This window comes from Oryctolagus cuniculus, chromosome 4 (assembly GCF_964237555.1).
Source record: "Oryctolagus cuniculus chromosome 4, mOryCun1.1, whole genome shotgun sequence".
Lineage (NCBI taxonomy): Eukaryota > Metazoa > Chordata > Mammalia > Lagomorpha > Leporidae > Oryctolagus > Oryctolagus cuniculus.
In genome coordinates this window covers 165,317,596-165,342,872 of record NC_091435.1, presented here as the reverse complement: position 1 = coordinate 165,342,872, position 25,277 = coordinate 165,317,596, and the positions used below count along the sequence as shown (strand labels likewise).

At 40.2% G+C, this 25,277-nt stretch overlaps 1 protein-coding gene across 11 annotated transcripts in view; it reads right to left on the bottom strand.

The window, feature by feature from the left end:
* Positions 1-25,277, bottom strand: part of RBMS3 (RNA binding motif single stranded interacting protein 3) — a 1,614,135-nt gene that overhangs the window by 1,272,285 nt on the left and 316,573 nt on the right. For all 11 annotated transcript variants that reach the window (XM_070072887.1, XM_070072888.1, XM_051858897.2 and 8 more), the window contains exon 2: positions 21,649-21,717. In XM_070072887.1, the coding sequence (XP_069928988.1) occupies positions 21,649-21,717 (69 nt within the window). The remainder of the gene's footprint in view (positions 1-21,648; positions 21,718-25,277) is intronic.

Here is a 25,277-nt window from a genome sequence, read left to right as displayed (position 1 = left end):
GGTTAAAGTTAGTATTCAGAAAATATCACTGCCTTTGCAAACAATTTATAGATTCAATTTTTTCTCACTTTGCAAAAATGCTCATGTGTGCAAAATAATTGTTGAGAGATGAGAGCCCCTCATAAATTGTATTTGTTCTTGTACTCAAATGATTTCAAAAGCAAAATAATGAAAATTCTCCCAATTGTCTATAGAAAAACCCATTATGTTTAATGTGAGATATAGATGTAATTCATTTCATATAAGTTAGGCTTATGATAGTCATAATCAGCTTAGTCATGGAAAGAGTTTCCAGTCTTTTTCACATCAGCTGTAAGAAGGATAAAGACTGGGGAGAGGGGTTTCCTCTCTGCACATCAACTATCAACTCAACTTCCTTAATTTACCTTAATAGATTCCAATTTTCTGGTTCCCTTCTTAGTTAAAGGGATAAAACTCTTTTTTTTTTTTTTTAATCTAGGTAGTCACTAGTCTGAAGCCACTGGAAGACAGACAGACTAAGCTGGTCTTCCTACTAGTGTCAAGATAATTTGATCTCTGTCCAAAAAGTTCATCTTCAGGGCTAGCGCTGTGGTACAGTGGCTTAAGCCGCTATCCACACAGCTGGCATCCTATAGGGATGTCAGTTCGAATCCTGGCTGCTCCATTTCTGATCCAGCTCCCTGCTAATGCACTTGAGAAGGCAATGGAAGATGGCTGAAGTCCTTTCCCACATGGGAAACCCGGAAGAAGCTCCTGGCTCCTGGCTTTGGCCTGTTCCAGCTCTGGCCTTTGCAGCCATTTAGGGAGTGAATCAGAGGATGGAAACAAATCAATCTCTCTCTCTCTCTCTTTCCCTCTTCCTCTCTCCTATAACTCTGCTTTTCAAATAAATAAATAAATAAGTCTTTTAAAAAACAACAAACAAAAAAAGATGTCATCTCCATTTCAATCAATAAATTTTGTTTCCAACTGAAACTCAAATGGTGATCTAAATCTGTCATGTCTGTGATAGGTGTATGCCTAAGACATAACTTGGGATACCATGTCCCATGTCAGGGTGCTTGGATTATGCTCTGCTTCTGATTCTAATTTCCTGCTAATGTGCACCCTGGGAGGCAGAAAATGATGGTTCCCTGTCACCCACATGGAAGACCTGAATTCATTTTCTGGCCACTGGCTTTGGCCTGGCCCAGCTCTGGCTGCTGGGAGCATTGGGGCAGTACATTAGCAGATAGAAGATCTCTATGTATCTGTCTCTCTCTTCCTTTCAAATACATAAAAGAATAATAACAATAACTGAGAAGTTAGAGACATTAAAATAAAATAAATCTGACTGTCTACATGGAAGCATTCATTTTATGGGCATAAGCAACCATTAAGCACACAAGTACAGTTTCATTGCTGACATACACCTGCAAGTTGTGGAAATGATTTAGCCGCCATCTTGACATGATTACACAGAAAACTAAAATGCTAGAGGTTTTGCTCCCTGTTTTCATGTACTGTATCATTTAATATACACAATATCCTCCGAGTCAGGTATAGTCCGTGTTCCCATTTTACAGACAAGGAGACAAGCATGGAAGGTTTTGGTGGAATGCTCAAGAGGAAGCTAGTGACAGACCAGGGATATGAAGTCAGCTTTGCAGGCCAGCAGCATCCAGGTTCCCAATCTCCGTGGTAGGAATTCCCAGCCTTTTCCATCAAAATAACACCCCTATCACTCTCATCCTTTTATTCCCTTCCCAGCATAAATGACAGCATGCCCACACAGACTTCTCCAAAAGTTCGTGGGAAGTGGAACAAGGAGGATAAGCCTCCACTGTGATAGAGCAGCCCCAATCAGCACTAGTTTGAGTGCCAGCTGCTCTGCTTCTCATCTAGCTCCTTACAAGTACACCTGAGAAAGCAGCAGATGCTGCCCCAAGTGCTTGGGCCCTCCCACCCATGTGGGAGACCTGGATGGAGATCCTGCCTTCTGACTTCAGCCTGGCTCAGCCCCAACTATTGTGGTTGCTTGGAGAATGAACCAGCAGATAGAAGATTCCCTCTCCCTCCCCCTCCCTCTCCCCCCCCCCCATTGCTTTGCCTTTCAAATAAAAACAAATTAATTTAAATAAAATACAACAGTGGGAGCCAGCATTGTAGTGTCACAGGTAAAGCCTCCACTTGCTACAATGGCATCCCAAATAGGCATGGACCCGACTGTTCCACTTTTGATTCAGTTCCCTGCTAATAGCCTGCACAAAGCAGCAGCCGAAGAAGATGACCCAAGTGCCTGGGCCCCTGCTACCCTCGTGGGAGACCCAGATGAAGCTCCTAGTTCCTGGCTTCAGCTAGGTTGTGACCATCTGGGGAGTGAGCCACATGTCTCCTTCTCTCCCTGTAATTTTGATTTTCAAAATAAATAAATATTAAAAACTGGAACTGACATTGTGGCATAGCAGGTAAAGTCAGTGCCTGAGATGCCTGAATCCCATATGGGCACTGGTTTATGTCCCAGCTGCTCTTCTTCCAATCCAGCTCCATGCTAATGTGCCTGGGAAAGCAGTAAAAGATGGCCTAAGCACTCCAGTCCTACCACCCACATGGGAGACCTGGAAGAAGCCCTGATTCCTAGATTCCTTCTGGCCCAGCCCTGGTAGTTGCAGCCATCTGGGGAGTGAACCAGCAGATGGAAGGTCTCTCTTTCTCTGTCTCCCTCTCTGTAACTCCGATTTTCAAATAAAGAAATAAATCTTTTTTTTAAAAAAAAAAAGGTAATACCACTGTACAGAGAATTTTAATAAAATGAAATGCATGCATACTGTTTTTTCATAATAAATATTTTGTGATTTTTTTATTTAAAGGGTAGCATTAGAGAGAGAGAGAGAGAGAGAGAGAGAGAGAGAGAGAGAGAGAGAAAGAGGGAGAGAAATCTTCCATCTGGCTGGTTCACTCCCCAAATGGCCACATAGCCCAGGGTTGGGTCAGGCCGAAGCCAGGAGCCCAGAACTACATCCTGGTACCCTATGGGGTGCAGGCGCCCAAGAACTTGGGCCACCTTCTGCTACTTTCCCAGGCACATTAGCAGGGATCTGTATAGAAAGCAGAGCAGCCAGGAATCAAACCAAAGCCGATATGGGATACCAGCATTGTAGGCTGCAGCTTAACCCATTACGCCTCAACGCTGGACCCTCATGAACTTTTTGAAGACCTCATATGCATGGATTTCAAAAGGTTTTTTGCACCAAAAAAATCTTTTCATTCTTTTCCACAAGATTTTTATGCACACAACCCTTATAAAAAGTTCAGGTGTCTTTTTCTTATAAAACTCTATTTTACTATGGAAATAAAGACTTAGACTAACTGCATCATTATGAGGCAACTCCTGAATCTAACTTTCTAAATTTTAAACAGACGTACTCATTATCTCAGTGGCCACATAGAAACTAAATAGGCTCATCAAGTTCTATGAAGAAGCCCACAGAAGGGACACGGGACAGCCTGTGTCCTGCCAGCACAACAAGGTCAATGAACTCACTGTTGTTTCTCCAGGAAGCAGTCACAGCCAGAGGACTCCCAACGCCACTTCCACTGACCCACAAATGGCTGAGAACAGCTGCCTGGCTTTCGCTGTTTCCCTTTTAAAAGACTTGTTTAGTTATTTGAAAAGCTGAGTGTCATAGAGAGGGGGAGAGGCTGAGAGAGAGAGACCACCCATGTGCTGGTTCATTCCCCAGATGGGTGCAACAGCCAGGTCTGAATCAAGCTGGAGCCAAGAGACAGGAATTTCATCCAGGTCTCCCATGTGGGTCTGCTGGGCCCTCTTCTGCTGCCTTCCAGGTGCATCAGCATGGAGCCAGCTTGGCAGTGGGGAAGCTGGGACTTGATCCATCACTCCCTAATGGGATGCTGGTGTTGCAAGCAGCAGCTTAACCTTCTGTGCCACATACTGGCCCCTGGTTTTCATTGCCTGTAATTTCTGGCTTTTCTCCTGCCTGGTGGTAGCATGGGAGGCCTTGTATCTTGGGCATCCACACTTACTTTCTAACAGGGCATTTGTACTGAAAGTGGATTCATAGTGAAGAACCTTGGTATTCCTAAATTATTCCATCTGCTACAATCCCAAAACATGGTCTCTAAATAGGGAGAGGACGTGCAGGAAGGGAGACAATACAACTGAGCCTGACACACATCAGGAATTTCCCATGACTAGCAAGAACATAGGGAGCAACAAAGCTGCACCTTGCTCCCTGAAGACATGTTTTGAATGACTGAGCTCATTGCTCATTGCTCACGGAATCCTGGACCATGCAAAGAACTCTGCCAAGAGAAAGCTGGGCTATGAGAACCATGCGTCAGAATAGCAGCGAGGTCATGGTGAGTCACTGTGAAGTCAAGCACACAAGTGTCAGAATTCTGGTTCTACCATTCATTAGTAACAGTCAGTATTTTTATATAGATTTCTTTATTTACTTGAAAGATAGATATTAAGAGGCAGAGAGGCAGAGAAAGAGAGGTCTTCCATCCTCTGATTCACTACCCAAATGGCCACAATGGCCTGAGCGGGGCTGCTCTGAAGCCAGGAGCCAAGAGCTTCCTCCAGGTCTTCCATGAGGGTGCAGGGGCCCAAGGACTCTGGCCATCTTCCACTGCTTTCCCAGGCCATCAACAGGGGAACTGGGTCGGGAGTGGAGCAGCTTGGACTCGAACCGGTGCCCATAGGGATGCCAGAACTGCAGATGGGGGCTTTACTTGCTATGCCACAGTGCTGGCCTCAACAGTCTGTCTTGATTAGGTGGTGACAGCTGTTAGGCCAGTGCTTGGACCCATGAATAGTCACTGAAGAATAAGGCAGCCACACAGACTGCATCAAAGTGTTGTACAGGAATAAAGTCCCACAGTTAGCCATCATAAGGAACTAGGTGGACCACAGCAAGTAAGGAGAAGAGGTGGTAGGCCCAGGGCCACCTTCATGGGCGGGACACCTCTGCTGTCACACAGGCCCTATGCTTAGAATGGCTCCATAGTTGTTTAAACTTTTGCAGTCATCAATTTGAAATTTTTAATGTTTTGTTTAAAATATATTGCATATGATATTACAAATTATATGGCTCATCCTCAATAAGCAGTTATGGAAACCAAAGGCATTCAGACACTGAAGATACTACAAGATAGATATTGTGTCAAGGTTTCACTGATTTTGATTAATTTAAACTTGCTCATTCACAAAAGGCAAGATAGATACAACTCTTAGAGAAAGAAGGAATCAAGCATAGGATGAACTAGACAGAGGAATGGGCACACTTGTTTAATAACCAGAATGACCATCTAACTTGTTATTTATATCAGTATATTTTTGAGAATGAGATGGAGGTGCTTTTAAAAATTATTTCAAGAGGCCAGCAGCGCGGCTCAATAGGCTAATCCTCTGCCTGCAGTGCCGGCACACCGGGTTCTAGTCCCGGTCGGGGCGCCGCATTCTGTCCCGGTTGTCCCTCTTCCAGGCCAGCTCTCTGCTGTGGCCAGGGAGTGCAGTGGAGGATGGCCCAAGTGCTTGGGCCCTGCACCCCACAGGAGACCAGGAGAAGCACCTGGCTCCTGCCTTCGGATCAGCGCGGTGCGCCGGCTGCAGCATGCCAGCAGCAGCAGCCATTGGAGGGTGAACCATCGGCAAAGGAAGACCTTTCTCTCTGTCTTTCTCTCACTGTCCACTCTGCCTGTCAAAAAAATAATAATAATTATCCTGAGAGGAGATTGTAAACTCAGATTTTCCTTGCCAAACTGGAAGAAATGGTCCACCTATAAATATGCTATTCCAGCAAAGTAAACTGAGGCTATCACAGTAGGGAAAGGTTACAAATAAATAGGGAAGATAAAATCACGATCATGAGCATGTTTGTTCATAGAAAATCCACACCTACTTTTGGAGGAAGGAAGAGAACACTTATCTTCTTGTTTTTGTAAAGGATGACCAAAGCAATAAAATTTTAGGTAGTCAAAACTCTGCCCATATATTTATATTCAGCTGGATTGACAGGGACATGGGATTCAACATATTATTTTCTCCATTATCAATAAATGTTTGCAAATATTCTAAATATTTTTGAAAGTAAAAAAATATTTTTATTAATTATACATTGATTGGACCAAGCCATTCTACTCTTAAGAATTTTCTCCTAGGAAATGAAATCAACATATGAAAGAGTTATCTGTACGAACATGTTTATAGCAACTTGACTCACAACAGCTAAGTTATGGAATCAACCCAGAGGCCCAGATGCCCATCAACTGATGACTAGATAAAGAAATTATGGCATATATACATGATGGAATGTTACTCAGCCATAAAAAAGAATGAAATCCTGTCTTTGGCTACAAAATGGATACAATTGTAGACCATTATGCTCCCATAGCAAAAAGACAAATATCATATGTTTTCCTTGATTTGTGCCAATTAATATACAGAGTATAAAAATACATATCAAGGAAACTGACATCTTGAGATTTATTATTTATAGCCATTGTCTACAATCTTGAAAAACAGTGGTTTTTCTACTTACTACTTGTTGAATTCTTTATTTAGTGGAGGGTTAAGCTTGTGATTATAAAATAAACTGAAAGCATGTCACTGTAAAAATGAATGAGAAGGAGGAGGGAAAGTAGGAGCAAAGGGTAGGAAGTATTGTTGTGCTCTTAAATCTGTATGGATGAAATACATGACATTTGTTCCCCTTATAGAAATAGAAAAGTAAGTTACTATTAAAAATAAAAAGGAAAACAACTTGTGAGAATGACTTGAGTGTCAAGTAGTCTCAAATTACTCAGGTAAGTAAATAGTGCTATTAGGATTTATGTATTGAAAGATTTATGGAGAGAAATCTATCTGAAGAACAAATCAGAAATTCAGTTTTGAAGTTCTCTTTACATAGAATTCACATTATTTTTATTTAAATTTCAAGTTGACTTTGAATGGTTTGAGGTAAGTGTGCTGGAGCTCAGAGGACATTAAGACTTCTGTATTGGGCAAAAATGCTTAATCTATCCTACAGATACAACTTAACCCAAGTCTCAGTGGTTTAAGAATGGCAAAGGTTTGTTTTTCACTCATGGTATTACCTGTCAAGAATTAGCATTAGACTGTGCTCCCCTCATCCACCCAGGGAACCAGGCTGGTGTAGACTCTACCATCCAGTAATGGCATCATTTGGAACATATGGCTTACTTTATCCCTATGCCAGGAAATAGAGAAAGAAAAATCAGTCCTTCTAGTTCTTAAACCAAAAGCCATATGGCCCCATCTGCCTGCAGGGAGACAGAGCAAGCAGGGGAATAACTGGGGTGGGTGGTATTTCTTTCTCCATGATTGCCAACCACAGCTACGGACAACACTGCAAGGAAAATGCAGCTCTTGGTTTCTGGGCTCTTAAATCCCAGAATCTGAGTGAACACTAAATGAGATTTAAAATGTCATTGAGGTGTCTGGAAATATTTGTTCAGCAAATGAACAATGAAAAGAGTATTGCAAGATAAAATTTGTCTAAATTTTCTAGTACTAAATAGTATTCATTTTCATATAGGAGGCATGATTAATGCAAATAAATATTAACAATTCATTGAAACCAGTATGACTGACCTTGTTTTAAAGATAAATTTTATTTTGTATATTTAAGGGATATACATGATGTGATAGGATACAGATAGACAGTAAAATGGTTATTATAGTAATGGTTTAGTACCCATTTGTGATGGTTTAGATATTATTTCCACCAAAACTGACATTGACATTAAGTCCTCCATGTAATCATGTCAAGAGATAATGAGAACTTTAAACCATAATTAGGTCATGAAGGCTTCATCTTCATGAAGGATTAATGTATTTCCCATGAGAGAGGGTTAGTTACTTCAAAGGTGGGTTTAGGGGAGATCCAAGATGGCTGAATAGTGAGAAGCCACACTGACCTCAGCCACAGAAAGACAACAGGAAAACAAGGGAAGAACCATGTTCCCAGGGGAGATGACTGAGAGAAATTTTCAGTGAAAAATCGGCAGAACAGAACAGAGACTGTGGAACAGTGAAGAGAAAGGACACTCAGCACTGTCAGCCACCCCTGCATTTACACAACTGGCTCCCAGCTGGGAAACACAAGGGAGGAAGAAGTGGCCACGGCCCACATCACTGGCAACTTTAACTGAGAGAGAATTCCACAGTCCCCACTGAGTTCAAATCCAACCTGAGGAGCTTACAGTGGGTCTGAGCAGCTACTTGGCTTGCTAAGGTGAAATCACATAGCCTCCTCTCAGAGAAGGTATTGCTGTGGTAGAGTTCATGCTCTGCTCTGACTCAGGGTACAGCAAGCAGTCCTACTGTTACCCAAGCCACCAGAGCCAGAGACAGGGGAACTTGTGAGGCAGGGAGTAGACCCATTGTACCCTGTTACTGTGGGAATTTGGGGCATAATTTCCAGAGATAAGAAAATTACAGGTTGTGGTTGGCCTACCATGTACCTGTCCAGTATTGCTGTGGAGATTCAGAACACCCTGCACAATGGGAAGAGATCCCGCAGTGGTGTCAGGACATACTAAGGAGTGACTTGGTACTCTGTGCAGTCCTCATGGCTGTGTGAGTGGAGTACACTGGCACTGTGATCTCACTCTTAGCTGTGATTAATCTGATTCACCCTAACACAGAGAAAAGTTGGGACACCTGCTGGCTCCAACTTATACTTCCCCACTGACTGTAGCCAGAGGCACTCTACCACGCCCATATTGGGTAACAAATAGGACTCTTGCCCAACCCACAAACAGCAGCCAGAACTCTCTGGCCTCACCCAGAGAGCTCAAGTGTAAGCTGTATACACTCCACTGAGCACCAGAAACAAAGCTCCAGGAATAAAGCCCTCAATTAAAAAAAAAAAAAATCCTCCAGAAGAAACAGAAACAAAATATATTACATATGTGCAAAAATCAACACAGAAACAGAACCAACATGAACAAGGAAGACAATATGACTTGCCAAAAGGAACACAATAATACATTAATATTGGACTGTTGAAGAAGGGAAGATTGATGAAACACTTGAAAAAATACAAAAGAAAAATTATAAAGATACTAAAAATATAGAGAAACAGTTCAATGAAACTAAGTTATAAGTACATGACATGCATGAAAAATTCAGCAGAAAGATAGATACATTGAAAAAATCTAAAGAGAAATATAAGAAATGAAATATCCAGTAAGTTAGATTTAAAAATATAGCAGAAAGCCTTAACATCAGACTTGGTGAAAAAGAAGAAAGAATATGTGATCTAGAAGGCAAGTCTATTGAACTACCTCAGTCAGACAAAAAAAAAAAAAAAAAAAAAAAAAAAGCATACACAGAAGAAAAATCTAGAAAATCTGAAAACATTGCTCAGGAACTGTGAGATACCATCAAGGGACCAAATGTATGAGTCTAAGGAGTTTCTGAGGATATGGGAAAAGGAGTGGCTTAGAAAACCTACTCAAAGAAATAATAACAGAAAAATTTCCTAATTTGAAGAAAGATATGGATATTGAATAAGGAATCAAATAGAACCCCAAATAGACATGATCAGACATAATTCTCAAAATGACATATTATAGTCATATTTTCAAAAGTAACACATAATGAAAGCATCCTAAAATGTGTAAAAAAGAAATGCCAGAGATGCAAAGATGGCAGAATAGGGAGGAAGCTTACTGCTCAGTCTAGAGGAAGATAGTTGGAAAGTGAGTGGACTCTCAGGGAGAAAACTTCAGTGGAAACTCCATGCAAGTAAGCTGGATGCTGTGAATCTATATGGAAGGTGTGGGTATGCAGCATGAACATCTACACAACATAGGACCCCAGCAGATGAGAGCCTCAGTATCAGCTTTGGAAAGTGAGGTGACACCAGACTGCAATGGCCCAAGCCACTGGTGCTAAAGCTGCAGGAAGAGCCTGGCATGAATCTGGCTTAGAGTGGGAACAGCATACCTGCTAACCTAGAGGGAAAAAGCACATTTTTTTCTCTCCATGACCACCTGACAATGGCATCCTCTAACTGAGAGAGGGTGGGGGCCATTTTGGACATATGTAACAGCTGCACCAGCTTGTGTCCATGTGCCCAACAATCAGCCAAGAGGAGATGCCTGAGTCTGGGAGAACTGACAGAGGCTGGGCATCTCCCATGACTGTGGAAGCCTTGTGTGATGGGACTGGGAAAACACTGTGGCTATCTGGGAGGGCAAAGGGTGTGGCAGGGTCTCTGGGCAGTCACTGTGGGCATATCCACATACTCGGGGCTCACTGATAGCCTGGGTAGGGTCATTGCTGAAGAATCCGTGCTCACAACAAAAACTGCATGGATCCTTTGTGTTGTTTTGGATAAATATTGCACCCACTGGGGCCAGCTCCTGGGCATTGGCTGCCATGAAGGAGAGGAGGTGAGTGTGAGACTATGCCAACAAAGTTGATCAAACTCTCCCCTCTGATAAAAAAAAAAAAATGTACCATGCCAAACTAAGTGTCACCTTGAACACTCCATTCACCCTGGAGCACTGAACATGTTCCCTGGCCTCACCCAGTACATACATCTGGGTATTCTCTGAAAGAACAGGCACTCCACTAACCTACAGAGGCATAGTCCAATGATAAAACCCACCAGAGGAAAAAGAAAACCTACAAGTACCTTCACAAATACCTAAAAATAAAAGCAGAAGTTGAAAACACAAGAATAAGGAAGAGAACATAATGTCCCAAAAGAAACACAAGAACCCTTCAACACCAGAATGTGAAGATGAAGAGATTCAAGAAATGCCAGAAATGGAATTAAAAAAAATTGATCATAGGAACACTTAGAAGTAATAAGCAAATCTACAAATTAAAGAAATCCATACATGACATGATGAAAATATTTCCCATGAAATTGAGATTCTAAAGAGAAATCAAAATGAAATATTAGAAATGAAGGATGCAGTAGATCAAATAAAAAAGGAGGGGGAAAGTCTTAACAACATACTCAATGAGGCAAAATAAATAATAATCAGGTTAGAAGACAATCAAAACTCAAGAATCTCTAGAGCATATGCAAACAAATGGAGACTGAAAAACATACTACTGAAGGAACAATGTTCATAGAGGAAATCAAAAGAGTAATCAAAAAATTTCTGGAAAGGAATGAAGATGACAATACAACAAAACGAAATTCACAGGATATAGAGTAAAAGCAGTGTTAAGAGGAAAGTTTACAGAAATTGGTTCCTACATCAAGAAATTGTAAAGGCACCAAATAAGTGAGTTATCAAAGTGTCTCAGGGACCTAGAAAAACAACAGCAAACTAAACCCAAGAATAGTATCAGAAAAGAAATAATTAAAGTTAGAGAATAAAAAAATTAATACAAAAATAGTCTAAATGAAAAGCTAGTTTTTTGAAAAAATAAACAAAATTGATACACCATTGACCCAGCTAACCCCCCAAAAAAGAGGAAGAAAACCCAAATCAATAACATTAGAGATAAAAAAGGAAATATAGCAACAAATACCACAGAAATAAAAGGAATCATCAGGAATTACTACAAAGACCACTATGGCACAAAATTGTGAAACTTAGAAGATAACGGATAGATTCCTGTACACATACAACCTAAAAACTAAGCCATGAAGACATAGATAACCTTAAAAGACCAATAACCAAGACAGAAATTGAATCAGTAATAAAGACCCTCCCAATGAAGAAAAGCCCAGGACCGGATGGCCTCACTGCTAAATTCTACCAGAAGTTTAAAAAAGAATTAACTCCACTTCTTCCCAAGCAACTCAAAACAATTGAAAGGGAAGGAATCCTCCCAAATTAAGTCTATGAAACTTGTATCACCTTAATTCCTAAACCAGAAAAAGATACAACAGAGATAGAGAAAAATCCTCAACAAAATACTAACCAATATAACCCAAAACACACCATAAAGATCATTCACCCAAACCAAGTGAGATTTGTGCCTGGTACACAGGATGTCAACATTCACAAATCAATCCATGTTATACATTGCATTAACAAACTGAAAAACAAAAACCATACAGTTATCTCAATAGATGCAGAGAAAGCATTTGATAAAATACAACATCCTTTCATGATGAAAACTCAAAGCAAATTGGGTTTAGAAGGAACATTTCTCAACACAATCAAGGCAATTTATGGCAAACATATGGCCAAAATCCTATTGAATGCGGAAAAGTTGGGAGCATTCCCACTAAGATCTAGCACCAGACAAGGGTGCCCACTCTCACCCTTGCTATTCAATATAGTCCTGGAAGTTTTAGCCAAAGCCATTAGGCAAGAAAAAGAAACCAAAGGGGTACAAGTTGGGAAGGAGGAAGTAAAAGTATCCCTATTTGCAGATGACATAATTAATTCTATATATAGGGGATTCAAAAGACTCCACGAAGAGACTATTGGAACTCATAAAAGAGTCTGTTAAAGTGGCAGGATATAAAAGCAACACACTAAAATGAATAGCCTTTGTATACACAGACAATGCCATGGCTGAGAAAGAATTTCTAACATTAGTCCCATTCACTGTAGCTCCAAAAAGAATTATATACCTTGAAATAAATTTAGGCAAGGACATCAAAGATCCTTAAAATGAAAACTACAAAACATTAAGGAAAGAAATAGAAGAAGACACAAAAAATGGAAAATTTTTCCATGTTCATGGATTGGAAGAACCAATATTATCAAAATGTCCATACTACCAAAAGCAATTTACAGATTCAATGTGATGCCAATCAAAATATTAAAGATATTCTTCTCAAATTGAGAAAAAAAAATGATGCTGAAATTCATATGGAAACACAGGAGACCCTGAACAGCTAAAGAAACATTATGCAACAAAAACAAAGCCAGAAGAATCACAATAACAGATTTCAAGACATAATACAGGGCAGTTATAAACAAAACAGCCTGGTACTGGCACAAAAACAGATGGATAGACCAGTGGAACAGAATAGAAATGCCGGAAATTGGTGTACACATCTACAATCAACTTATCTTTCATAAAGGAGCTAAAACCAATTCCTGGAGCAGGACAGTCTCTCTAATAATTGTTAGTGGGAAAACTGGATCTCCATGTGGTAGTGTGAAGGAAGACCCCCTACCTTACATCTTATACAAAAATCCTCTCAAAGTGGATAAAAGAAAAAAATCTATGACCTGATACCATCAAATTACTAGAGAACATTGGTGAAACCCTGCAAGACATTGGCATAGACAAACAATTCTTGGAAAAAAAACCCAGAGGCACAGGCAATCAAATCCAAAATTGACAAACTGGATTACATCAAATTGAGAAGCTTCTAAACAGCAGAAGAAACATTCATCAAGTGAAGAGGCACCAGACAGAATGGGAGAAATTATTTGCAAACTATGCAACTGATAAAGGATTAATATCCAGATCTATAAAGAGCTCCAGAAACTCATCAAAAATAAAACAAACAATCCAATTAAGAAATGGGCAAAAGACTTGAACATGCATTTTTCAAAAGAGAAAATTCAAATTGTCAATAGCTACAAGAAAAAATGCTCAGGATCACTAACTGCCAGGGAAATGCAAATCAAAACCACAATGTTTCACCTCATCCCAGTTAGAATGGGATGGTAAATGCTGGTAAGGATGTGGGGGAAAAGGTACCCTAATCCATTTTTGGTGGGGATGTAAACTGGTCCAGCCACTGCGGAAGACAGTACAGAGAATGGAGATATCTCAAAAATCTGAATATAGACCTACCACATGACACATGCATCCCACTCCTGGAAATCTACCCAAGGGAAATGAAATCAGCATATGAAAGGGTCATCTGAATCCCTATGTTTATCACAGCTCAATTCACAATAACTAAGATATGGAATCAACCTAGATGCTTATCAGCTGAAGACTGGGTAAAGAAATTATGGGATATATACACCATGGAATACTACACAGCAGTAAAAAAAGAAAAAGGAAATCCTGTCATTTTCAACAAAATGGATTCTACCAGAATATATTATACATAGTGAAATAATCCAGTCCCCAAAAGAGAAATACCATATGTTTTCCCTGATCTGTGGTAACTAATAGAGCCCCTAAAAAGTAATCTATAGAAGTGTAATTGATACTTTGTGATGTGATGACTTGTAACAGACCTTGTCTCAACTATTGAAGAATAGTTTTTTTCTTGCTATTTGTTAAACTCTGTATTTAGTGTTGGGTTAATCTTGTATGTGTAAAGTTAATTGAAAATAGATCATAGTAATAAATAAGAATGGGAATAGGAGAGAGTGAGGAGGAAGAACTGTAGGAGGGAGAGTAGGGAGGGAAGAATCACTATGTTCCTCACTCTCTCCCACACAACCCACCATGCAATGTCATTTGCCATGAGGCCCTCACCAGAAGTGATGCAGATGCTAGCATCATGCTCTTGTACCTACAGAACTACGAGCTAAACAAACCTCTTCTCTTTCTAATCTTCTCAGTCTTGATTATTTTGTTAGAGCAGCAGAAAATCAACTAATGTCATTACTGTGGACAACAGTAAAGTTTATTAGAAGATGAATCATTGATTCAGTTATCTATTCCTGCACAACAAACGACCAGCAAGTCTCGGCTAGGAGATTTCACTGGGGTTCTTTTTTATAGATTCTGCACCTTTGTTGTGAAGGCTGAAACGGCTGGGGGTGGGGGCTGGCCAAATATATCTTCCCACATGACCCCTCCACAAGCCTAGCTTGGGCTTCCACACAGCATAGCATTCTCAGGAAAGAGAGGCTTCAACATGACACAAATCTTGCCCCACAGTGCAAATTCCAAGACCTCAAGGTCCAAATGACAAGCCAAGTTAGCACTTAGCCTTTGACATCCTACAGTATCATCTTCCCCTGTACTCTACTGGTCAAAAGGTAGTCACGGAGCCAGTTAAACTCCAGTGCCTAAAGAGGAACGTACGCAGAAGTGTGAGTACTAGGAGGAGCGTTCACTAGGGAGACAGGTGTCAGTAATCAGGCATTTCATTAAATCAGACCCTAATTTCCTATACTCCATTTATTTCATTTTCCGATGAAACTTCAAATTTGTAAGGCTTTATGTTACACAACTTTGTGTTCCCACAACCTCTAAAATAAACTATAAATGAGATGTGATAGCTTGCAAATGAGTAAGAACTGGCATTTCAGATCTCCCCTACTCTCTATATTAAGAATGCTAAGATATCAATTCAGTGTCAACTCTGGTTGAGAACATAACCACTTTGCTATTCTGGTCAGATTCTCAAATATATGAATGCAAGTTCTCAGGACAGATAAATATCAGGCCGAGCAGGGCAGGCATTTCCCTTTGTATAGCCAACCATATAAAACATGTGTGTATATACAACAGCTGTCTAAAGTAGAGGGCTTAGGATTGACTCCTTAACAAAAGACATTTATAAGTACAATATTAGATCTGAGAAATCATTTTATAATCCTAATTGAAAATGACAACAAGATCACTCCATAGTCATGTCCAAACAAAGACAAAAGACCATATCCATATCACCAAATGATCAAACACTCCTCTTGACCAGGTAATACTGGGGGCTATTGCTTCTTAACCACTTAACACTTTTAGCCCCATTACACTACTCTCTCCTCAATAAAAGTATTACAATACCAAAGAATCCCACTCCCTTCCTTCCTAACAGCAACCAAACTTTTTTGTTTGTTACAAATGTCATCTAACTGAGATATAAATCCCCTAACCAGCCCCTTTAAACAGTATCCTCTTACTCAGAGCCCCTGCATTTGCCATGTTGTACTGTCTTCTTTACTCTTGCAAACAGCAGTTAATAAAGCAATATCTGAGTCTTTTTGTGCTGCTATAACAAAATACCTGAAACTTTTTCTAGTGTGTTTCTACAAATTGTCTCCATTCTCCCTATTACTGAGTTCCAAAGCCAATTCCACATTTTAGGTATTTGTTACACTTACAGTAACATCCCACATGTCAGTACCAATGTCCAAGTCTCTTTGTGCTGCTATAACAAAATATCTTAGACAGAGTAATTTATGCAGAACAGATATTTATAGACTCACAGTTCTGGAAGCTGGAAGTTCAAGATCACACGATGTCAGCAGGTTCAGCACCTGATAAGGGACTGGTCTCTATTTCCAAGATGACATCTGATTGCCATGTCTTTCCAAGAAGATGAAGATTCTGTCTTCACATGATGGGAAGAACAGAAAAGCACAGAGCCACACCACTTCTTTAGTCCTTTTATAAGTAACCCCATTCTGGAGTGCGCTGACCATCATAACATAATCGCCTCCTCAAGTCCCCGCCTGTCAATACTATCACCTTGGCAGCAACGTTTCAATATGAATTTTGGGAGGACCTATTCAGACCACAGCAGCAAGTTATCAGCACAAGTTTGGTTGAACACATGTATGTTCCTGATGGTCTTTGGCTGGTGGGCATGACTCTTCTGGAAACATAGACACAGATAGAAACAATACTTTTCTGTGTTCTTAAATTACAGACATACAATCCAAAGACCCACATAGATAAAAGGTGTCAGTTTTTGTCCCGGAGCCAGAATACATGAAATTCACATTTGTTTCCATGAGCATCACAGCACCAAGCACTCACACATATGCTCAACAGTGATGGTTCATCAGGAAAATTTCACAGCTGCCACATTAATCCAAAATAAATAACATGGACGGCACCGAGACTGTCCAGCGGTTCAGAGGGAAGACTATCATGATCTCCGGAAGCCTCGATTTCCCTCACCACAATGCTCAAGGTGTGACGGTGATTTTACCCAGTCAGAGATGACACAACATGCATTCTACTTCAGTCTGTTCAAAATCACAAGCTTTGATGTGAGCTTCAGTTAAGGACGAGTTGGAAACTAATTGAGGAAAGGAAAAATAAAAACAGACTAGAGTTCCCCTTTCCAAATTCTATCACTGCTGTATTTCGTATCAGTCACTCATTCATTGAACAATGCTTTATGAGTTCCTACTCCATGCTGAGTACTAGATACACATGTATGAAAATATATATAAAACAATCCAGGAAAAGTACAAACTATGAACAGTAGCTTTTTAATCTCCCAGTAAGCTACACTCTTCTTTCTCTTACTACACAAACATAGTAAAACAAGAAAATACCCTCTTCTTCCCTTGTTTAACACCAAATACTTGAAACATGTACATGCTGTCAGCCTTAAACTCCATCAGTTCTATCTGCCCTTAGAAAAATAATGACATTGGACTATCTACTTGAATTCTCTTGAGTCATTTTGTATTCCTCAACTAAATGTATACTTTACTTTTTTTTTAATTCACTGGTTTACCCTTTTAATGAGATGAGGTTTAAAGTTCTCACCTATTAAGAACTAATGCAAACAGATAGTTTATTAAAGGCCTAAAGAATCATCAATCAACTAATGGATCATTATTGACCCAAATTTCACACTGAGGGTTTTAAAGACACCATGTTTCGGTTGGTGCTAATTATTCAAAGGAAAAACTTTTTATTTCTCAGGCATAGGAGAATATTTAATATTCATAAGAAATTTTGTGATTATGAGAGGGAAGATGTGATGGGGACTAAGAAACTTTTCTAAAATGAAGTGCACAATATCCACAGAAAACTCATCATGATTTCAATTTCTCATTTTGTTTAAATTTGAAAATACAGTCAACTGGTCACCACTCTCACTTGTCTGTTTATTCAAATGAAGTACAATTGATAATGACTACTTTATTTGATACAGATATTTGTAAGCATATAAAACTATTTTTCATTACTTACTAATTTTGAAACAATGGGAAGAAATGCCATTTTCTTACAAATATGTTTTCAAATTATCCCAAATAAAGCACCAACCAGTGCGTTTTTAAATATTTTAACCTCCATGTTTTGAAAGCTTTTTTTTGTTTTTGTTTTTGCTTTGCAATAGACTGACCCATATTTGAGTGGATGTAAGGCCACTCAACAAAGAAAATTATTCACGGAAAAACAATTGCAGAGTAGAAATAGTGCCCAAAGGTCAAAACATCAGGTTACAGTCATCTTAAAACCTACCTATTGATTAAAATGGTTTTCAATGGCCTTAAATTACTCTAAATACTTTCCACAGATAATATTGATATTGGTCAAGAAACCAGGGCTCTGGAATCTGACAGAACTAACCCTGTGTCATTGAACACGATAATTAAATGTTCTGGTTGTCAGGTCTTGCATCTGTAAAATACTGCATTTGTCATAGTATTTGACAGATTGAGAACATTAAATGAGATAGTGCATGCAAAGAAATTAGCAGCCACCACAGAGTAAACATCTAATAAACGTCAGCAAAGATGATAATGACTGTGAAGAAATGGCAATGATAATGATATTAATTCTCAAATGAATGCAGTTTTAAAAACCAAAGGTGCCTACTTATGTACTGATTTACTCATTACTAGATCTGTGTGTTTATTTGAGGTTCGCATATACTGAAAAGAAACGGGTAAGATTTATCTGGACTCTACAGAATATGAATCTCCGACTTTTTAACAAAAAATGATCTGATACCAAAACTCAGAAGAGGACAAGGAGCTGGGGGCTGGAGAAGGAGCTGGCAGTAGTACCTTGAATCTCAGGCTGAGAATCTGTGTAGGTGTTTTCAAAGACCGAGCCCATAAGCCTATTATATTGCAAACACAAAAGACAAAGGTTTTTTTTTCAATAAACACAAATTTAAAAGGAAAGGATTAGAGCACAAGTAACAAAGAAGAGAAATAATTATTCTGTGTGGGATAGGGGTATAAAAGGATTACCACCCACTAGGCCAGCTCAGGGGACTACATCACTGAGTTTTCAGCAGCTGCAAGGCGAGTGATCCTGTAAATACTCCCATAATATTTCTGAAATGAAAAGTCACTGTTATGGAAACGAAAGAAGTACATCATGTCATAGGAGGTGTATTAGCAAGAAAATAGTTGCAAGAACGCCCAGAAAACAGAGTCCACCCCAAGAAATCCACAAGAAGGGATTTAATACAGCAAACTCGTTATATGGTTGGGAGAGCTGAAAACAAAAAAAGAGAAGAGTGAGGAAAGTTGCTACCCCTCCACACGCACCTCTCACCACACCAGGACTGGACAGAGAATTGTACCAGAGTCCACAAACACAATTCCCGCCTCATAGGGACTGCGCCTGGAGGCTCATATCATAGATATTTTCATCTCCCCTCCCTGCTCTTTCCTACTCTTAACTTCTCTTATTGGGAGGAACCATAGCAAGGGAGTCAGCTAGCAAGGGAGTCTGAGGAAGTAGGAGCCAAAGGTCAGGCATGGAAAGGAACTGAGAGCAAATGGGCAGATGCCCAGTACCACAGAAAACAGTGCCACTCCTTTCACTTAGAATTAAAAGGAACCCTCAGTACAAATAAGATGGTACAAATACGAGTTCCAATCAGAGGGCCATTTGGAAATGATATGCAGTTATATGCTCCAATCCAAAAGGCATTGCCACAGTTGCAGTTCCCCCAGCATAACCACACTTCTTCCAAAGCATGAAAGAGTTAAAACGAAGCCCATTTTCGGAAGCTCTTTCTCTGGGGTTTAACAGATTTTTAAGTATTCACAGAAAAAAAATACTGAGAAGTGTGAACAGGATGGTCAGCATTTTAATTTTCCTAGGGTATAAAACTGAAAGGATGTATTGTTGGAATTCAGGACTACCCCAAATATAACTCTATCTTCACTTTTTATATTTCATAGGATCATGAGAAATGTTTTCCAAGCCCAGCACATATTCAAAGAATAATGACTTGAGATTATCTCACTGAGAAGGTCCCAAAAGAATCTTATTAACTTGGAACACTGAATGAGGGGTGGGAAGTGGCACTGCTGGTTTGGCCACAACCTGGGATGCCCACATTCCATATTAGAATGCCTGGAATGGAGTCTCACCTCCATTTCCCATTTAGCTTCCTGCTAATGTGCCTGGGGCATGGCAGATGATAACCCAGGTACTTGGGTTCCTGTCGCTCATGTGGGAGACCCAGATGGTGCTCCTGATGGCAGGCATTTGAAAGGAAAGTAAACAAGTAGACAGAAGATCTCTTTCTCTTTTTCCATCACTCAGTCTTTCAAATAAATAAATAATTGGGGAAAGAACTCAATGATTTTTGGGGAAAACATAGAATCCTAGGGCAACAAGATTCGTGTAATCTTGCACAATGCAATCTCTGGGTCTTGTATTCCTTAGGCTATGAAAGATTAGATTAGCAAGTCTCTAAAGACAAGGGTGGTGACCTGCTGAATTCAGTCCCCATACAGTTCAAGAATAGAACTAAGAAATACTGATGTACATCTTTATGTACATTATAAGAAATACTGATGCACCTCTTTATGTACATTAGTTGGTTGTGTCTACAATGGAGACAGTAAAAACCTGGATATTCAAAGCAATCTCTGCTTACTGGAGCCACTGCAGTGTTTCATACTACCACCTTTCTCTGCTCACACTTGTGAAACAGGGACATCCTTCCAAAGTTACCAGAAACTACAGCATCCTCATAGAGCTGATGCAACTGCAGACCAAGTCACCACCTCTACTTTCCTTCTCACCAAGCAATTTAATACCAGAAGAGGTGCTGTGATAAAATAATGCACAATGGAAGAAATCATTCTTCTCATTGATTTTCTTTAATGTAATTATTGATAAAAGCCAATTTCTGACTTCAAAAAAGAAAGATGACAAAGAAGCATACAAAGGAGTTCTCACATTATGCCAATAGGGGAGTAAGCACCTATGCTAAATTTCCCTCGAATGTCAATAAAATGGGGGGGGGGCAATGGTGATATGAAACGTTTATTATATGCTTCTTCTACAGTCATAGTAAGAGTGTTCTGACCCACAACACAAAATGGGATTTTACCTCCTCTTGACCTCATAACAGACAGGTGATTTGAAGGCACATCCTACTCAGCTCTTAGAGACCAAAGTCAGTGTTCTCAGCACATGATGCTTCCAAAAGCAGAAGACACAAGCACCTAGAAGCCCACGTGGTCCCTGCTCACTCACAGAAAATATCTGTTCTGTATATACTAAGACATAAGACAGCAGTCTGCTGGCTTAACTTCCTCTAAAGAGGCAAAACATTGTTCAGTGTTTATTGACCTAAATAGAGGTTGTTGTGCAGCCTGAATAACTATGAAAAAGAATTATTCTTTGTAACACTAGGACCTTGTCTAAGTGTATTGGTGCTCAACCTCACAAAGATACCAGATATATGAGGGTGCACACACAATTTTCAGGAATAAAAGAGCCCGAAGGGATAATCTTCTGCTGAAGGAAAACAAGACAAACTACACTTCCAATAATCGATTGGTTTTATCTATGCCATTCATTACGAAGGGACAAGGAGCTTCAGCATTTTCCAGGCTCCTTACCTTTTCATCACCATCATCCTCATAAACCCTAACCTTAAATAGGAACAGAGAATCATATCCAATAACGACCTAAGTACACAGCCATTTGACCATAGTAGCTACGTTTGAGGTGAGAACAGACAAGAGCTCAACAGCTTCCAGAATTGCCCAGATAAAAATTATTGTAAGTTTAAGCACACTTCAAGGAAAACAAGGATGGCAAGGTTCTTAAAAAGAGCATATTACCTGATGTGGCTGTGAACTGGACCATCTGCTATACGAAGGAGCACCTGAGGCCTTGTTGGCTGAGGTTCTCTGAGAAAGGGGAAAAAAAAGATTTCAAGCTGTCACCCAAACAGAATACACTTCATATTTCTCCAAACCAATTATTTATTCAATGTCTAGAGTATGAAAAATTAACACATTTTAGACCCAGTCTGAACTTCACCTTCCTGTGCCATTTCTGTGAAAGCATACTGTCCCCAGCAGATGTAATAATATGGACACTGGCATAGGGATATCTAAATTGAAATCTCAGTTTTTACCACGTGTTTGATGTGGTGCAATTAACCCACGCTCCCTCTGTCTCTGCTCCATCTTTTATTGTGCCGGAATAAATATTTACATGAGGGCACCTCAAAAACTTTATGGAAGATCGAATAAAAAAGATGTATTTATTTGTATTTGATGCAAAAATGATATCCATGCATAGTTTCTTCATTATGCATGTTTTCCAAAAACCTTTTGAAGATTCCTCATAGGGCATGGATTTCAAATGCTCTGTACCAACATAAACTTCCCTTTCAATTCTATTTTCCATGAACTTCTGGAAGTGCATTCAGCTCACATATTATTCTGAGGACCAACTACAACATTAAGTATGAAGCACTCAGGATGGCAGAGTGTAACACACATATAAAGCATGAATTCAACAAGCAGAAAACAAGCCACATCGTTAAAAGCTTCCACTTGAAACAAAATTGGAATACAAACATCCATATTAATAATGAAGTCCTTTGAGAACTGGCTGTTCTGGTTATAAAGAGGTTCCCCAGATATGCTGCCCGGCTCCTGCTGAGCCACTGAAACAAAGTTCAGGCTGCTGGTTCTGCATACAGCTGACCGTAATCACATCTTCTGTAACTTGCAGAGTATATGATACACTCTACTATCTCCATCGAGTGAAAAGAATTTAATTCATCAGAAACCTGTGGGTGCTCCAGACAGAGAGAACAGAGCGACAGGGGCATGAAGATGTGAGCGTGCTTGGTGTGTTTGGAAAATGATCAATAGACCAAAGCAGTGCTGCCAATTCCTGCATTCACCATGACTGCATTCCATCTGCCTTGCAGGGTCTCTGTGTAATTTCATGATGGCCTTTGCGGATTCTGACAGCTTTCCTGAATCGCTGCCACAGGGACGATGGCATGCTGGCTAAATGCTAGATTCTGCCTGCTCAATTCAACTTCCTCCCAGCATCTGCCCATTTGAGGAAGGAGGACTCGGCTCAGCTCTCAGTCCTTCCTGCCCCCACTGAGGTCAGTAGGATAGGACCCTTGAGCAAAGTATGAAAGGATAGGACCCTTGAGCAAAGTATGAAAGGATAGGAACCTTGAGCAAAGTAAGAAAGCAGCATAGAGTTAAACCAAAACTCTATTTCCTCAGTGACAGACAATGGAAACGAACTCTCCCCATTACCTATCACCCTACCTCCAATATATCAGACGCGGTCACTGAATCACGTATCTTCCTCATATTCACTTTCCTAATTGTGAAATAAGGTTGAATTAATGGTTTCCATGCCAATTAATTCAGCCCCAAACCTACACGATTTAATGACTTTACACTTGTAGTGTGTATAAATGATCATCGATTATAGTAGCAATACTGAATTTTCATGGAAAGACTAGATTCCTTTCAATATTTTCTTTTTTAAAATGCCAAAACTTATTTTAAGCCCCATTTATCTAGAAAAATATTAATAATTTAAATAGCTCTTACCTATTTAGGCTCCTTGCCTAGAATTTTAGCAAATTTCAGCTTCCCTGTACTTTCTAAAAGAGGTTGTCAGCTGGTTTCTCAATCTAATAAATTGGGGACTCCACAGAGATTCTTTTAGTCACATTAAATCAAAAGGTTTTTGGTATGGGGGCAGGCAATGTGGAATAGCAGGTTGAGCCTCTGCCTAAGTTAACAGCATCCCATATGAGTGCCAGTTCAAGTCCTCACTGCTCCACTTCCAATCCAGGTCCCTGATAATGTGCCTGGGAAAGCAGCAGAAGATGGTCCAAGTGCTTGGACCCTGTACCCATGTGTGGAACTCAGAGCAAGCTCCTGGCTCCTGACTTCAAACCGGCCCAGCTCTCTTGTGGCCATTTGGGGAACGAACCAGCAGATGGAAGATCTCTCTCCCTTTCCCTCTGTGTCTCTCCCTCTCTCTGTAACTCTGCCTTTTAAATAAATAAATAAATTTTAAAAAATAAAAAAAGTAAAGCCACAATACAGGTTTATAACATTGCAATGGTAAATTTTACCTTTATTATCAGAAAATCAAACCTTTGGTCTATTAAAAAAATAAAATTATGGTAATCAAAGCCAAGACATGAACACTTGCTATCAAAAACACATTTTAATTTTTTTTTAATTTTTTATTTTTTGACAGGCAGAGTGGACAGTGAGACAGAGAGACAGAGAGAAAGGTCTTCCTTTTGCCACTGGTTCACCCTCCAATGGCCGCTGCAACCGGCGTGCTGCGGCTGGCGCACTGCGCTGATCCGATGGCAGGAGCCAGGTGCTTCTCCTGGTCTCCCATGGGGTGCAGGGCCCAAGCACTTGGGCCATCCTCCACTGCACTCCCGGGGCACAGCAGAGAGCTGGCCTGGAAGAGGGGCAACCGGGACAGAATCCGGTGCCCCGACTTGGACTAGAATCCGGTGTGCCGGTGCCGCAAGGCGGAGGATTAGCCTAGTGAGCTGCGGCGCCAGCCCAAAAACACATTTTAAAGAAAAGAGATACCTGGTCTGCAGCTATGACCAAGTGACTAAGTAACTTTGAAGTGGGGAGGGCAGAATATGAGCACCTGTAGATTTGAAGGCAATAATAACAATTCAATAGGAAATGCACATCTAGTCCCTCCTGAAAAATGTCATGATTTCTCCTTGCTCACACTTAAATTTTTCCTGAAGTCCACAGTACCTTTCTGCACTGACACTTCATAAGGGCAATTGCTGTCACTCACTCATATCTTTTCTAGTGCTAAGGATAAATGTAGAAGGCAAGAGTTAAACAGCAGAGGCCAGCGTCATTGCGTAGTGGGCTAAGTCTCCTCCTGCAGTGCCATCATCCCATATGGGCACCAGTTTGTGTCCTGGCTGCTCCACTACTGATCTAGTTCTCTCCTATGGCCAGGGAAAGCAGTAGAAGATGGCCTAAGTGCTTGGGCCCCTGCACCCATGTGGGAGACCTAGAAGAAGCTCCTGGCTTCTGGCTTTGGATCAGCACAGCTCTGGCCTTTGCAGCCATCTGGGGAACGAACAAACAGATGGAAGATTTTTCTCTCTGTCTCTCCCTCTCTTTATCTATAACACTACCTCCCAAATAAATACATAAAAATCTCAAAAACAAAAAGAGTTAAACAACAAAATAACCATTGAATACTGATGATAAATTTAAGGACATGCCAAATGTCCAGAACTGTGCCCTTGTTCTAATGGTTGTAGCTATATTTGAAAACCAATCTCCTATGGCCAGTCAAAAAGTCTGTCTAGCTTTTATTGAGTTTTTAAAAATTAAACTTAATGCATGGTTTGGATTTCAGCTGAGATAAAAAATAAAGGTGCCTGACAAGCCAGCTAAGGAACTGTTCACACCTTTCT